This window comes from Myiozetetes cayanensis, unplaced genomic scaffold (genome assembly GCF_022539395.1).
Source record: "Myiozetetes cayanensis isolate MyiCay16 unplaced genomic scaffold, myiCay2020 scf3, whole genome shotgun sequence".
NCBI lineage: Eukaryota > Metazoa > Chordata > Aves > Passeriformes > Tyrannidae > Myiozetetes > Myiozetetes cayanensis.
The window spans coordinates 11946716-11963697 of NW_026087521.1; the positions used below are offsets into that span (position 1 = coordinate 11946716).

Here is a 16982-nt window from a genome sequence, read left to right on the forward strand (position 1 = left end):
GAGTTCTCTGACCAGTGACAGGACCCTTGGTAATGGTCTGCAGCTGTGTCAGAGGGGGTTTAGGCTGGATATCAGGAAAAGGTTCTTCACCCAGAGGGTGGCTGAGCACTGGAACACGCTCTGCAGAGAAGTGGTCAGAGCACCAAGCCTGAGCTCAAGAAGCGTTTGGACAATGCTCTCAGGCACATGGTGTGATTATTGGTGATATCCTGTGCCGGACTAAGAGTTGGGCTGGATGATCCTTGTGGGCAGAATATTCTCTGATTCTGTGATTCTTCCAGCGCGCCCGGGGAGGAGCCTAGGAGCCAGGAAAACGAGAGCCTTCGCTTCCAGCGGGCCACCTGCAGGCCGGCTGCCCTCCGCCGAGCGCCGAGCCCGCTCCCGGCCTCCTCGGTAGGAAGCGGAAGGGCCGGCGGGGCCGGGAGCGGGCCGGGACCTGCCGGAACCGCCGACGGGAGCCCCGGAACACCCGCCGGGAACCCCCGGAACACCCAATGGGCGCGGAGCCCCCCCCGCGGGGCGGGCTGAGGCGGCGGGGCCGGAGCAGAGCGGGGCCGGGCCGGGGCGATGCTGCTGCGCCTGGTGCCCGAGTTCGAGCTGCGGAGGGACGTGGTGCCCTGGCTGGCGGCGCGGGGCTGGGCCGCGGCTCTAGGTAACGCTCCCGGAGGCCAGGAGAGCCCCATCCCTCCCTGCTTCCCTCCCTCTCTCCGGGCGCTCCCGGCCGCCTCCGTGCGGGAGGAGCCGGGCTGCGGCGGGACCCCCGTCCGGGAGGGTCGGGGAGCGGCCGCTGCTGCCCCCTCGGCCGGGGCTGGCGGGGAGTGACCCCCGGGTCCGGGGCTCTCGAGGTGGGCGAGTTTGGTGTCCTCCAGGAACTTCTCACATGCCGAAAACACTTCTAGCACGCCCGCTGCACTCCACAGCTTGTTTCTTTTTCCTGCTTCTTCACACGTTTGGGCTTCTTTCCCCCAAGCAAACAAACGAAAGTTGTAGGGTGGTTCCTTCTCCCACGCTACTCCCCTTTCTGGGAGGAATAAACCCCCACAGCCTGAACACTTCGGGCTGTTTGGTGAACGAGTACTGGTTAAGATTAGAGGCATGGGCAGCTGTCGCAGCACCGTGCGATATCCAGCGTGGCGAGTGCTCTGGGTAGTGGCTGGAAAAAAGAGTGAACTCCCTGTATTCCTGGCCCCGTGGCTTTTTGCTTTTGTTTGTTCTTATTCATCTACAGAGCAGCTGGCCCAGTTCTGCCTTTCAGAAATTGATGGAAACCTTATTCTAATACAATAATACTGCTGTAATAACTATCACTTAAGTAGTAATATCACTGGGGGCACTGTGGGATGAACTTGAAACCAACTCCTTTAGTGGCTTTTAATTTACTCAAAGTATTTAACTTGCTTCCCACATTGAAGGGGTGTTATCAAATAGGTTCATAAGATCTTGTTTGGCGGCAAACCAAAAAGTATCAGCTTGGTAAATAAGAAAATTATTTACTAAGTCATGATTTACAAAATGAGTTGAAAAGTATTATGTATTTTCTACATAATTTACTGAAAAACTGTTGAATGGTGTACTGAAGGGGTTTGAAGTAAAATTCTGAAAGTCTCCACACATGATTGATTCATCTATGTATTTATCAGTTGGTCTGTGATGAATTCAAAGATAAATCTATGTACTGATGGTGTAAGGACCTCAAAATGGTGCTGACTTGTGTTTGGGAAAGGGGCAACCATATTCGGCTTTTTAAAACGCAGTACAGAGTCTTCATTCAGGACATGCCCCTGGTAATACAGAATCAGAATAATCTAGTTTGGAAGGTGAGTCTGATCCAACACCAACTTTACTGTATTGCATTTTCCCTTTTATCTGTCTATACTGACTCCTTCTGCTCAGGCAGTGCTGTTGTATTAGGAATGTGAAGATGGGAGGTAGGAACGAAAAGGTTCATTTAAACATCAAAGAAATATCTAATCACAGAAAGCAAATAATTTGTAGGAGTCATGGTACTTCTGTATCAGTGGTTTCAGATGTTATATTTATTATTTTTTTTTCCCTGAGGTCTTGAAAGCCCTTGATAGCATGTGAGAATTGCTAACTGCATGAGAGCTGGGAGTAGCTACTATGATACTAAGGGAGTGGCAAGTGAAGTGAAGCAGCCTTGTTCTCTATTTCACTTAGTTTTGTTTGGGCTGTATAGAATGGCCTTCAGGAAATCAAACTCTGCATTCTCCTGATTGTGTCAATAAGAACCATTTGCTGGGCAGGCAGGTTGGATCTGTTCTTTTGCAGCCCTTCATCTGCTGCTCTCAGCTGTGGGCATGAGGAAGAAGTTGTAACTATATTCCAGGATTTTCCAAGGGTGGAGACCATTGCCACTTCTTCTTTGGCTTCATATTCCCACTGACCATTCAGTGACGTGAAATTCTCTTCTGACACAGAACTTCTTCAACATTTTTAAGGAGTCTGTGTCGGGTGATAGGGAAATTCATTGGTGTGGTGAGGGTAATTCACTGACATGGAGATTTCCCATGGACCTTCTTCTCTACCTAAATTCTATTCTGAGGAAGGATTGTATGAGGGGAAGTGTGTAGACCATGGTGCTCATCTTGAAAGTTTGAGGTGTGGTTAAGTTCCAGGAAGTTTTCACTCAAAAAAGAGCAGGTTATATGGTTATCTGAGACTGACTCAGTTGTCACCAGCTAGCCCTGATGTAGTGGTACTGTAGTGTAGTTTGAGTGATGTGAAACCAATAAAAAGTGATGCATTGTTAAATGTACATGAATGGTTTTTGTCTTCCCATGACAAAACAATTTACTTCCTTCTGATCATACTTGTAAATAAGGTTTTTTTCCCCTTATCACTGAAAGCTGTGCAAGCCAGTTTATAGTATCAGGCTTGTTAAACTGATTTTTATGAAGTGTTTCCCTCTGTCAAGGCTTTGTGATAACTGCCAATTAAATAGTGTCAAACTTGACTCCATGCTTGCCAAGAGTTGTGGACAGTTCTTTTTGTTGATGCCTACTGAACTACATGCTACCTTTATGATGAAACTATAACCAATCATGCACTTCAACCTTATAAAGGGCAAAATTTACAATTTTAATAAGAAATTCATCTGAGATAAACATGTTTTTGTAGTTGCAGTGATCAGAAAACATAAAAGCAGCATGAGGAAAGTGCAGAATTCATCTCTGAAGATGTAGTTTATTTCCAGGTTTTCCGTTGAGATGCTGAAGGGGCAGACAGAAGCAAATGACACTTTGTTTATTCTAGTGTCAGAGTGCAACTTAAGTGTTTGAACCCCATATGTATAGTGAATAAATGCAAGGTTTGTTGGAATTTTTTTAATTTTGCTTGTTTTTCTCTGAAAAAGTACATTCCATTTTCATAACTAAAGGTAGTGGCCATTAGAATCACAATTATAATGAAGAGTTAGGGGTTTAGATAAATAATTAATTCCTGTATATTTTGAAATCCCTTAACTATTTGTGTTGAAGTTTATCAGATTTAAATCATGGTGTAAAAGATACTCTCTCTGTTTCCAGAAGGGAAATATAAATAAGTATTTACATGTAAAAAATCATTACCAGCCCAAATGAAAACCCTGTGCCTTTTGATACTTCTTATTTCAGATACTTCTGAGAATTCATCAGCACTATATGTTGTAAATGTTGAAAGAAATGGAAAAATTATTTATACCTGGAAGGTAAGTCTCTCTTGAAACTTTATAAAAATATGGTTGAGAATAACACTACATGTGAATCTAATTGAGTTCTTGTAGTTTAATTTTTTTTTTTTTTTTTTTGCATTGAGGTTTAGAAAACAAAAACTTGACTAATTACAACTTGGGGGGTTGGGCAGTAGGAAAATATCTGTCTCCACTTCAGATAAAGGTTAAGAATGATGAAATGGAGAGTAAAGTATCGACCTGATTAAGTCCATAGAGGTTTTGCCCTTGATATTTTTGGTGGGCCAGAATCTCACACTGAGTGAAAGGCAATTTCTTTAACAGATAACTCTTCAGAAGTGGCACATTTTTTCACCCTCAGAATTTCTTAGAGAAGTCTAAACTATTAAATTAATGGCACTGTTTTACTTAAATGTTTTCTCCTACCAATATAAATATGTTAAGATACCATTAATCTAACACCAATTCTGCATGTACCTTTCTTCTCTGTGACTTCAAGGTTCATCTGTAGCACTTTATTGCAAGTAGTTTAAAGTAACCATCATTTATTTGATGTCTCCAAGTATCTAGAGCTAGAGTTAATATAGGATTATGCTCTCCATGGCATATGTTTAGCTTTTAGTTCCAAGATATATTTGAAATAGTTTCAGAAGGTGACACCTTGTCTTGTTCCCTTGATGAGGGACTGTGCAGCTCAGAGGTGTCTGTAGACCCAGCTGGATCCTGGAGGATCTTGATTCTTTAAGAGTGCAGATCTGAGATGGACTCCAATAGAGTAGGGCTGCCTTTCATTCCCCTCTGGCACAACAATGCTAAAACTCTCCAGCTTGCCTAGGGTTAAGGGAAGAGGTGAGGCCGCCATCAAGGTGTAATACCGTGGGTGGATGTTTCCTTTAGTACAAGCATAGGGAGGGGAGTCTGTACAAGACAACAGTAACCATAAAAACAATACTAAAGAATGTATCAAATTGTTGTGTTTCTTTTTCATTGCTCGAAACTCTAGAAGACATATTGCAAGTAACCTACTGGCTCAGCAGGAGACCTGGTACTGTTTGTATGTGATATTTCTGCTTTGTAGCATTTGTGGAATCTCACACTAAGCTTTTTTGGGCCTCTGGCAGCCTAACTACCTTGTAGGCTCTTGCAGTGGCCCAAGGGATGAGTTGTAGCTCAGGGTTGACACATCTAAACACAGGTGTCTGCCTGCATGCTGGGTGTCTGAGCTCCCACTGTAGTTCCTAGGGGTCTGGTCAAAACGGTTGATGGAGTTCATGGAACTGGGCACTTGTAGCTTGTTTTTTGAGAGGAGTTGTATGGGGTGGAGGATGTAAACTAAACTGGCTTGGTTCCTAATACATACAGATAGGATGTTGTAGACTTTCTTTCTACGTGAGAGAAAGTCAAGTGTGTTTTGTGTGAAACTAGGGGAAGGTGGAGAATGAGCTTTATTTTCAAGCTTATTTTAGAGCATTGCATTGTACTGTGGTTTTGACCGTGTCTGTCTTTTGTGACGTCAATAGTTGGTCTCAAGGAAGATATTTTTAATAGAAGTGAATTCTATTTGCAAGGCAATGCAAAAATCTTTAGAGGGCACATGAAAACAAGTGTCTTAGCTTATGCATGGTTATGGGCATTGATGTAGTTCTGTTACCAGTCTTGTGAAGTGTATTTTTCAGTGTCTAAGTACAGAGGGTGTTAGCCTTTCAGACACACTTGGAAAGAATGGTTATTTGTGAAAGCACTTGCTTAATTTTAAATTAGGAGGCCTGGAGCCCCTGTCTTAATATAAAGACATTTTGTTTTCCTTGTTTAAATCAGAAGTCAAAGACTTTTGTCATTGCCACAACAATAATGAGACACTCAGAAACAGACCCCTTGGGAAGCAAATACTCAGGCTTTTGTTTTAACTTCACAAGGCAAGATGCCATAACTTTGTAAATAACCTCAGATCTCTCCCCTCTTCCCCCAAGCTGTAGTTAAAAACAATGATGCTCACTGTTTGAGTACAAGCCTTTGTGGCTGGATTTAATTTCAGCAGTTTAATGATTTATTTCCTATACCTAGAGTACATTAATAGACATCAACTTGATTTGATATACAGTATATGCTGCTAGAAGAATTTTCTTTTTCAATATATTTGGACAATTTAAGGCATGATAAAAGTTAAAAGAAGGAAAGATTTGTATGTTATTATCAGTAAGCTAGAAAGGATGTGTATTATGTTTCTCTTCAAAGGCAGAAGGCTTATGGTAAGCTTGTGAAATGTGTTTAGCCTTCAAACAATCACTTCCTAAGGCAGAGAGAAATCCTCTTTCCAGGCTGCAACTAGATCACTGGAAGCTGGTTTTTTTGGGGGGGGGGGGATGTTTGATGTTTCTGTGCTCCCTTTTGGAGCAATAGCACACCAAGTTGGTGAGGTTTGGAATACCAGCCTTAAATCTCCAGGGGCCATAGCATCCCTTTTGATTCTTGTACAGACATCTCTCTTTCTGACCCTACTGCCTTTAACTAAAACCAGTTTAGAAGCAAAGTGAGAGAGAGGCACTTGGCTTATGCAATGGCTTGTGGGCTGTGCATTGGCCACATTTCAGCTTTATCCCATGTGTTAGTTCTAAAAGGAAAAATAAATCTTTGTTCTCTTGGAATTAGAGTTTACTTTCTTGGAATTAGATAATTAACTGTCTGTTTATAGGACAGGGAAGTGTGTGAAGATGTGTGTCAAGGGGCAGGGAGAAGAGGAAGGTAGGAAAAAAAATAAAAGCAATGTTTAACTTCGTATGTATTTATATTGCCAGTGCTAATTTTTTTCCATCCATAGGGAAGTCAGAGAAATACTCATATTGGATTGTATGACCTTCAAACTAAACAAAATGAGGTGAGAACAATACCAGTTTTCTCTCTAGTGAAGACAGTGCTGTAGTGTTTCAGATTTTGATGCCTTGTAACACAGTGTGTTATGTCCTTAAGGAGCATGTCCTTGTTTGAAACAGAAGAGAGACCGGAGAAGGTATTCAAATGATTCTCAGTAGTATTAAGATGCAGGACGTTATAGAACATCTGAAAGGCTTGAGAATAGCAAAGCATCGCATCTGCAATATTTATTTCAAAACAACCAGTTCAAGCCCTTTCTACTCCTCTTCACACTGGACATGTGTACTAAGAAGTAAATGTTTGCAGTTTTCTTTACATGTGCATTCTCAGTCTGTTTGATGCTACCATTTGTAAGAAATTATTTTATTCTAAAACTGAGCAGACTGCAATTCAGTAAGTAGATTCATGGTAACAGGGCTTTGCAGGTGTCCCCATAACAGTATGAAATGGGTGAAATTTTGTATTTACATAAAAGTCTGCTGTGCTGCTCCAGTAGCAACACAGAGCTCACAAGAAGTGTAAGAAACAAACAAATGAGAAAAAGGAGAACTGATACAACTGAGGCTTGAAATATGGTTCTTCTGGCCATGAAAAGATTTGGTTTAAAGATAAAACCTGTGTACTGGACAGCAGTGTTTTCCTAAGGAGAAGTGATTAGGTTTCCTTTATGTAGTTTAAGAAATTGCATTTATTAATGCTACCATGTTTCTCTGTAGCACCTCTATACATTTGAGAAGGATCTGCACATAATCAGCTGTTCAGTCAACAATGAAAGGACATTATTAGGTAAATATGTGTTTTATCTTTAATTTTTTTCTTTAAAGAATGAGTTTAGTAGGATTATACATTTGGGTGTAGAATTAGTTAAATCTATTTTGACCTATCTGTTGCCCACAGCACTTTATGCTCTTCAGTGGATTCATCACCAAATAATGTAGGTAACAATATAAAGACACAGCTGTAATGATATTGCTGTTTTATCATCTAAGACAAAGTGACCTTTTGTTCACTTCCTCCTTCCTGCATTTATGCCTGCCTCCAACTCCCAGCAGAACATCTGTTGTTCCTTTAGCATATATGTTTTTTGTAGAAAAATTGTGAATCTCCCTATTCGTGAATGTTTAATAAGATTAATATCAAATATGCAAACTCACTGTGATTGTGTTGGTGTTTTTTTTCCCCTCCTTAGCTGTCAGCTTCCATCAATACACAGAGGACGAAACAGCAAGTCAGCTGTTACAGTCAGGTACTGCAAGTGGGTTGTTTGAATACTGTTTGAAATATCATACCCTTTTGCTTGCTGTCCCACATAATTTCTGTTCAGAAAACAAAATTGTGTACATAAAAGAGTGTTATCTAAAACATGTCCTTTTTTCAGTATCCAAGTATTTAACCCTGCTAATTGAAATTCATCCCATTAATAATGTGAGAGTCCTGAAGGCTGTGGATAGCTGCGTTCGAGTGCAGGTAAATTATTCAACTAATGGAAAGATAAGCCTTTGTAATCCACTGTACTAGAGGAAAAACATGGTTGAGTGCAGAAATATCTTATCTTGCAGCTGTTACAGAGATAGTGTCCCTGTGTTCCTTCATAGAATTAAAAAAATGAAACTTCATAAAATGTTTGATACAGAATATTTCTCTGACATGAAGACTGCTTTTTAATTTCTCTTCAATCCCCTGAAACTTGCAGTTATAGTGATTATATTATAGTAATAATAGTTATTTTTGTTAATTAAATATCATTAGTTTGTCTGACTGAATTTAAACATACATAAATGTCCAGCTAAAATGCACCCATTTCAGATAAGTGTTCTAAACTACTTTGGTTATTTACTTAACTTCTGGGAAACTCTTTGTGTAGTTTCTTTATCCAGTTGAAGACAGAAATGCTTCTACAGAAAGTCGCCTTTTGCTAGTTTCAGAAGATAAATGTAAGTTAATATTTTCAAAGTAAGTCTTCATTCTTTTACTTCAAGGTGATCATTATAGATTATATTTTTGGAAGCCTTTTATTGGGAAGAAAACAGGAAAAAGAAGGGTGTGAGCTATTCTAGGTATTCCAAAGGTCTCCCAAGAACTGTATCATTTACTGGAAATTTTTTTGGTTTTAGCTGAATGGCCGTCTTTGACTGCAATTAGTTGCTTAGTTCATGCATTCATCAGTTATCTTTATTTATTAAACAGCTAAAATTGTCATTTTACAGCTGCTTATATAAATTCAGAGCAGATCAATTGACTGTGAAAGATAGACTGTGATTTAACATGTGACAAGTGGGACAAGAATAGCACAATAGTTCATTGGATTCAGCTAATATTGCGTGTTCAGCCTAATCTGTTGGCATGGAATGGATAAAGGTGGACACTTGGAAAAGGCTGTTTATTGCTCTTGCCTTTCAGTTTTGTAGAATGAGGTTGCTTTTACCATCTCTTTGGAGAGGCCCATCTTCTCTTAGCTAGACACCAGCCTTGAGTAGCTGGACTTAGGTGGGCAGAGTTCTTACAGTGTTCTTACAGAAGTCCAAGAGGTGAGATTGTTTAATGAGCTGCATAAAAGCATTTAAGAATGTATGTTTGTAATGATTTTTTCCTGTGTTTTAAAGATATCGAACAGTTTGACATTCGTGTTGTTGCAGAAGAACATAAAGTGGTAAGACTTGAAAAATTGTGGGATTCAAGTTTTTTTTTGCTTCAATTGAAAATATAAAAATCTGTAATTCTAGCTAACAGTTTTTGTGGCTTTATACTTGAGTAACACAAAGAGAGAGTATTGGTAATATGGCAACTTATGCAGGTAACCATAAAGCTGATTGACAAGCCTGTATAGCCTGCAATCTCTGAGGAAAATTACTTATTGTATTGGGTTTTGTTTATTGCTGAATGCTTTTGAGTGTTAGAAGTTGGGAGTAAACATGGTGTGTATTAATTTTTAAACCATTTTAAATATTTGCAGTGTCACCTTCCTAACTTTGTCTTTTGTGCATCTGTATGATCCCAGTAAAGGAGTTGCTTAAAAAATAAGCAAACAGAAGATGTAAAACTTAGATATAGTGCAAGTACAGTGAATGTTCCAATCTCTTTTCCCCCTCATCTCTTTTTCCTGTTTTTAACATAAATTTGTCTTCAACAAATTGTGGGTGCTTTGCTTAAAAGACTTATTATTAGTAAACATGCATGTAATATAGTAAAGAATTGTGTCCTGAAAACCAATGTTTTGATTTATGGAGACAAATGTAAGCTTGGAAGGAAAAGTTAAGGACCAGATTTCGGTCACTTTGTCTTTTGTGGTTTTCTCTAAGTTTATCATCATAACCCATAAAGCAGATGGATTTTATATGCTAGACCACGGTAGTGGAGTAAAGACTAAGTGCAATCAGGAAACAGATTGGTCTGATGTTCTTCTAACAGACAGATTTCTTTTAGTTGGCATGAAATCTCCATACATCTATCAAGTGCATTTACACAATCCCAACAGTTTTCCATGGCTCTAGTCCTTTCCCTGCCTCCAGTACTCTCTGTCACGTGGCTGAGACCTTGGACAGAAATCTCTTTCTGAGCTGACACATCGTTCTTCAGTAGTTAATGCAGCTGATTCTGAACTGACTGTGGTATTTCCCTCCTCTATGTTGAAGAGTGCTGTCTGTTTTATTTTGTTCACTTTGAACAGCTTAAGTGGTGAATTTCTTGCAAGCAAGGAAGTCTGAAAGAAAAGATTTCTTAGTAGGTGTACCCTGACAGCTGTGCTTCCGATCTCTTTAAGCTGAGCACCCTGCACACAACAAAGGTGGACTTTGTGCCACTAACAAGGAGCATGTTCCCTCCAATCACCTTAGTATTTGTACCACTGCTGTCATTGCTTTTTTCTTTAAAGCACAGACTGTGCATAATTGTTACAGAGCCTTATCTGACAACTTCTAATGTTCTTTCTTTCCCTTTAGGTGATTCAAAAGTCAGGTCAACTTCCAAGAGCCAAAGTTGCAGATGATCTCGTTTGGGCACAGTGGGATATGATGGAACAGAGGCTTTTCTACATTGTTCCAAAGGTGAGAATGAAAGTCATTCTTGGAGTTTTTTTCCTGCCCCTCTAGAGGCAGCAAAGTTTTGAGTGTGTGGGGTAACAAGTGGGAGTTTGTTTTTGTGAGGGTAGTCTGTCCTATTCCTGCCTCAAAAAACAAAAGTCAGGCTCACCTTAGCTGCTGTTGTGCCTAGTAAATTCCAAGAAGATTGGTGGTCTTAGTGCTTTCTATAAAAAAGATGGGGTTTTTAGGTTTTTGGCTTTAGAAAGATCTTTTATTCAAAAGTATCTAAGTCTGCCCAAAGCTGTTGTGCATATAATGCTTCTGTTCTAGAGAATTCACATATAGAAATATGTATGCATATTTTGTATGCAGACTTAGTGAGTTACTAAGTGAGGACAGGTTCTTGGCTAGAAACTTTAAAACTCTTTGGGTTTGAGTTTTTTGTTTTGTCTGAAGGACTATTTGGATTTGATGTGTTCTGTGTAAATGAATATTGATTTTTCTAAACTCTTCTTAGCCACAAAAAGGAGTGAGTGTTAGGAAGTAACAGGAAGTGAACTGTGGTGGAGAAATGTATTCCTGCTTTTGTTTCTGAGATGCCCTTTTTGAACTGACCAAAATAAGATACAGTTCTTTTTGCCATATAAGTAACTATGGAAAACATTTTTTTTTAACTTTCTAGAATGTGTGAGACATGTATTGCTGTGCTTCAAGTGAGAGCCCACGCAATTATAGATGATTGGCAGATAATGATCTGGGACAGGAAGGAAACATGTCATAGTGCTATTGTGAGGGGTTATATGTGGTTTTTAAATTCTTATTTTGTCCCCGAAGTTCTGCATATCTGTCAGCAGAGCAAGTTGAGTGTGGAGAACGGTGTGGAGTATCCAATCACTGTTCAGTCTATACAATATGCTTCCTTAGTCAAAAAACACATCCTTTTTAATTCCAGGAATCAAAGAGTGCTTTAAGGTGTGTCCAGTTTTATCCTGATGAACATTTTAACGCAATAGTAAGTTATAAGTGTTTTATTATATAATGGCTTTTAGTGGGATGTAATTATGTGTTTCAGGCACGAATACAGAGATCTGTTTCAGTGTCTTCTATTGTTGAGATGTTTTCAGAAGAAAACCGGGGTTTGTTTTTCCATTTGTTTTTTTGGAGGGGTTTACATTATTTTATTGTCGAGAATATATTCAGTCAGAATCAGATTGTGCCATAGTAAGGTATCTTTAGTGGAATTACAGTTATTAACCTAGAAGGAAGTAAGGGACGTTCATGACCTTATACTGATCTTATATTCAATTACTGAAAAAGCAAACATGTCAAATGCACTAGACAAAGGAACCATGTGTTAATTTTTTGTCAGTTTTAAGTGAAAGAAGAACATTAATTGCAGCCAAAATACAGAGAACAGAACATAAAAATTCTAACGTGTAATTGTTACTAGACCTTTGTCCCAGTGGCTGAAATTTGCTCTAATGCAGGAGGTTAAATATCTCTCAATTTATTTTCTCATTTTCAAAAAGAATCTATTTTATGGGTGTTTTTTTGGAGTGACTGTAAGGATTAGAGGAGGATAAATAAACTTTGTTAAAATGTTGAATCTGGTGAAATGTGAATGTGACACTAATCTGAAATACTAATCATAATATTCCAACCACACTAAATAACAGGTTTGTTTTATTTTTTGGTTAACAGCTGGAATCACACCTGGATATTTCTGTAAATGACACACAATTGAAGTAAGTTGTTTGTTTTTTTAACGTTTTGTTTTACTTTCCTTTTAATATATATGGTAATGTTTTACAAACCTAAGAGAAATTTGTCCAAACCATAATATCTTTGTTTCCAGTTGCCTACATGGTATTGTAACATAAGAACAACGTGAACACTGTGGCCAAACCTCCGGTTCTTATTTTCATCAGGGTCCACTGTAAAAAGTAATTTAATCCTTGACTGCTTCTTAATGCCATTCTTAAAAATTATTTGTCCGAAGAGCTAGCTGTAGGTTAAACCTTTGAATAGGCCATACCTATTTAAGTTAATTTAGTTTAACCTTGGGCTTATTGTAGTGGTGATGTCAACATTTGTGCCAAGGGAAGCTCTCCATTTTTAACTGCTGTCGCAAGTTTTATTGGGCGGTTAACCAGACCAGTAGCTCCTTTTTATAGCCTATGAGACACTGCCTGTACTCTGTTCTCCTGCAGCGTGCTCTTTCCAGGCAGCCTGCACTTTGCAAGATGATTTGTCTGATTCTGTCTGTGTCTGCCATGCACATGATTGCATCTGAGCTTGTCTGCTTAAGGCTCCCTTTTAACTGAGGAAAAACCAAGTCAGGGTGGTGTGACTCTCAGTCATAATTCATCTCATCCTCATCTATCTTCAGTCAGTTGGATTTACATTCCAAAAGGGCCTGTTTATCTCTGTGAATAAAAAGGAAGGCCAAAACTACTAGGTCACATATCAATAACCGGATGTAGTTGAGTTCCACTCTGCCCAAACCATGGCTCTTGCAATGTCTCAGTGCACGAGGCTCAGTGTGGTGCTGCTGCACATGCAGGTGGCCCTAAAAGGGCAGTGTATCCTCTTGCAGTTAGTGCTGAAAAAATCCAGCTCTTGTAAGAGCTTCATTGCTTGTATCTTACTTTTTTTTTTCAAAATTATTGCGGAAGACCTGGGGGGAAAATACCTACAGGATCAAAATCCTTTCTGGAAAAAAATTCAGCCAAACAAAACAACCTCTTCTGTTGCATGTTCTGCAGGGCAAAAATAGGCCTTACAGATTTAAAGATAAGTAAAACCCTTTATGCACAGGCAGCACGAGACGGAAAATGTCATGGTATAACAAGTTCCATGTGAGTGTGATCTTTGTGCTTTCCTTTTCAAGTATTTCCGCTGAAATTAGTGTTCCTAATTGCAGATTAAAATGTAGCTTTACAGACGTTGGCTTTGGAGTTAGTCTGCAAAGCCTTGGAGTTATCAGGTATGATGAGTAGTTGGCAGGTGTGATCAAAATTGTTGGGTAACAGTGTGAAGACTTGGGTTCCTCATTTCTAACAGCATTGAGCAGACTGGTTAAAGCTGAATTTAACTTACATTAGAGAACATTTGATTATAATTTAATTAGTACGTTTTCATTACTTAGTGACTGCTCTTGTGATCTTTTTGTTCTGGCAATTCTCCTTGTATTAAATGATTTATTTAGTGATCTTTATTTGCTCATAGACTTGTGAATTTTGGATATGATTGCTGTCAAGACCAAGATGTTGCATCTAGATCTTTGAACCTTCAGGTTTTTACAAGTAAAGCAGGTAATGAATAAATACAAGTATAGTCAAAGTTACCTCTACTAGTGATTATCATGCAGTGTAATCATAATTGATTACTGAATTTCTTCATCAGACATTGAAAAACACACAAAATACACTCATATTATATATATTTGTAAGATTTGTATTCCATTAGAATCTACTTGATAGGCAGCAGTGAAGAGAGGCAGCAGACAAGCAGAGATGGTATCTGTTTAACCCTTGTATCATTTGCAGAGTAGTGCAGGGAAGTGTTGCAGAAGTGACTTTGCATCTCACTCCCCAAGGCCTGCTGTGGTCTCTGCACACCAGCCAATTGCTGAGCAATTTGCCAGTTGCACTTAAGTGACCATTAAAGCAAATCAAGTGAAATACAGTTCCCTTACAAGGATTTTTCTCTTACCAAGGTGGACAGCATACTTAGAAAGGTTAGAGGGAAGGAATTAGAAGTAAGAGAGCCAAGTTTCTATCTGCCAAATGTGGATGAGGCTACTTTTTCTCTGTTAGCAAGACAATTTCCTACACTAACAGCCTGTACAGAAATGGAAAATAATATTGATTTGTATATATATGTTTCCTTTTAAAGATACACTCCTCTGAGGTTTGTTCAGATTGAAGCACCTCCTTAGTTTTGGATGAAATTAAGACATCCTCCAACAAGACTCCTGTTTGGTTACCCTGAAATAAAATGTTCTTTTCCTTCTGGCAGCACAGTATCTAAATTCTGTGGAGAACCTTTCACAATTGCTTTTCATTGCACTTCATGTAAAACACATAATTTGACAATTGTACTTAGTACATGAGATTACTGTATGTGACTTTTCCTTGAATGTTGTTTGAAACTGAGGGTTACCTATCATGACCCATTTTGTGTAACTAAGAATTTGGAGCAAATTATTTTGGTGCTAAAACCATATCTAGTTGTTGAAGAATCCTGTGAGTAATCACACTAAGTTCCCTTTTGTGCCTCTGTTTGTGGTGATTTGCAAAACTTCTTTGTGGCTCAGACTATGCCTTCTGTGGAAGTGCCAGCATTCCTCAGATATTAATGGCAATATCCCTATTTGTACCATTTGGACATTTATGACAAAGAATAATTGGCATAACTTCAAACTGGAATATTCCATGCAATTTCCCATTTAATAAAACTGTTATTGGCTCCTGCCAATCTGAACTCTGAATGAAATCACTCTTCCTTTCTCAGACTTCCGCAGCAGAAAAGTAGCTCTGTTCCTTACACTCAGCACAGACAAAATGTCTCCAGATAAAAATCCTGATGTACTTCTTGAGTAGCTGAGATCAAGCAGTTCTAGTCTCAGAATTAACTTTGTACATCCAGAATTCAGTGATTGTTTTAAAAACACTGCACTGCTATGTTTTCTCTTAGTGCTTTAGAAATACTTTTCAATTAAATTTTGTCAGCATTAAAACAAAATGCAGGCAGTAAGAGGACATAAACAGTGAATTACCGTCACCTATCTGTCTGCCTGAAAGTTAGGCATCTGGACTGTGTTTCTAGAAAGAAATAGGCATCTCCAGAGGATGATTGTTTCAATCCATATTTCTTTATTTGCTGTATAGGGGTCTAAATGAGAGATGTTTGGATGGCTGAAGTGAGGCAAGTCACTCCTAAGCCAGTACAACTAGACAAAATGCCCTGATGCAATGCTGTATTTGAACTGTGGCACTTGGATGCCATGTTGAGATGTTGGAAAAACCTCATGTCTTGAGCTTTTGTTCGAACGGAAATGAGGAATTTGAAGTTAAAGTTTCCTCGGTGACTCTTACAGTCTCAGTGGTATGACGTGTGTTTTTCAAGTGGCAGAGTTGTAATTGTTGTTTCCCAGGTAGGAGTAGAACTTAATTTTTAAATGCTTCCTTTCTTTTTTATTTATTCTGTGGTTGAGATAGTTTTTTATTTTTATTTCTGGAAAGGTAAGAGTCCATCCAAGTATATCTTCATGTGAGTCTTCTCACCTTGAGGCATTCAGCTACAGCCTTTACTGTTTGCAAATGATTTTGAAATTGGTAGTGTAGAAGACCTGGTCCTGCCTTCACATGAAACACTTACCATACAGATGCAATAGGATAACAAACTTTCCCTGCAGCAGCACAACCCTGCTCTAATTTCCAGAGGGCCTTGGTAAGGATAGGAAAGGAGTTTGTTGTATATTCTCAGTCTCTGGCTGCTCTACTGGAATTGCTTGGACTCTATCAGACGTAATGCTGCTTGGATCCTTGCTGATCTGAGACTGACCATGTTTCTATCTATATTAATGAAGCACCCTTTGTTACTTTCTGTTGTTTGGGGTTCAGTTTGTTGACATTTGGACCGGCATCCTCCAGGTGAAAGATGCACATGCTGTTAATAGTTCCCCATAGCTGCTGTTTCTGTGATCAGCTTGCATATATTACCCAGTGACACTTCAGTCTGAACAGACTCACTTGCATGTTTACAGAACAGTGTACACAGTAGCCTCCAGCATACAAGAAAGAAATTTGCAGTGCTGGAAGGGAGCTGTTGATAATAAAACAGCATTGTGGGTTGCTGGAGCTTTTCCAGCCTTCCTCATGAGTCCTGATGCTGCTACTTTAGAAATTATGCGTGCTGTGGAAGAAGCCAAGTGCTCTGGCAAAATGCCCTGTCTGTTGTCTGAATGACTCAAATATCCAAGCAAAACTGTATCAGACAATATTCAGTCAGCTAAGAATAAGCAGAAAGAAAAATTATATCTGAAGAAAGTATTTACCTTCCCCAGAAGGCGGAAGTGTGAACTGTCTCAGCCATATCCGTGTCACAGCTATGGTACAGCTTTGGGGTGTGAAAAACGAGGCCTTAAATCAAATAAAATATCTTGGTAGCTGGTTTTTTTTTTTTTGTACTTGTGCTTTTTCTGTACTGTGCCATTTTCTGTATACCTTGTATACATAGCCTTTTTTTTTTTTTTTTTTTTACAGAACAGTATCTGTATTAGTATTACTTTTTTTTTTTTTTTAAGTGATAAATTTTCAGTAAATGAAAAAGATGAGTGGTCATAGTTGTGGCCAAGCTTTCCCAACTGTACTGGGATAATGTGGTTTGGAAGTTGTTTC

The 16982-nt window shown here is 39.1% G+C and overlaps 1 protein-coding gene across 3 annotated transcripts in view; it reads left to right on the forward strand.

Moving 5' to 3' along the window:
- Positions 1 to 207: 207 nt before the first annotated feature.
- GSAP (gamma-secretase activating protein) overlaps positions 208 to 16982 on the forward strand; it is a 43825-nt gene continuing 27050 nt past the window's right edge. The window contains exons 1-12 of one of the 3 annotated variants that reach the window (XM_050323523.1): positions 210 to 652; positions 3633 to 3706; positions 6507 to 6563; positions 7276 to 7345; positions 7749 to 7805; positions 7938 to 8026; positions 8424 to 8493; positions 9163 to 9209; positions 10498 to 10602; positions 11531 to 11590; positions 12280 to 12323; positions 13807 to 13892. In XM_050323523.1, the coding sequence (XP_050179480.1) occupies positions 568 to 652; positions 3633 to 3706; positions 6507 to 6563; positions 7276 to 7345; positions 7749 to 7805; positions 7938 to 8026; positions 8424 to 8493; positions 9163 to 9209; positions 10498 to 10602; positions 11531 to 11590; positions 12280 to 12323; positions 13807 to 13892 (844 nt within the window). In that variant the 5' untranslated portion in view covers positions 210 to 567. Of the gene's footprint in view, positions 653 to 3632; positions 3707 to 6506; positions 6564 to 7275; positions 7346 to 7748; positions 8027 to 8423; positions 9210 to 10497; positions 10603 to 11530; positions 11591 to 12279; positions 12324 to 13806; positions 13893 to 16982 lie in introns of those variants that run through there. The other 2 variants (XM_050323522.1, XM_050323524.1) reach the window with 2 other exon arrangements.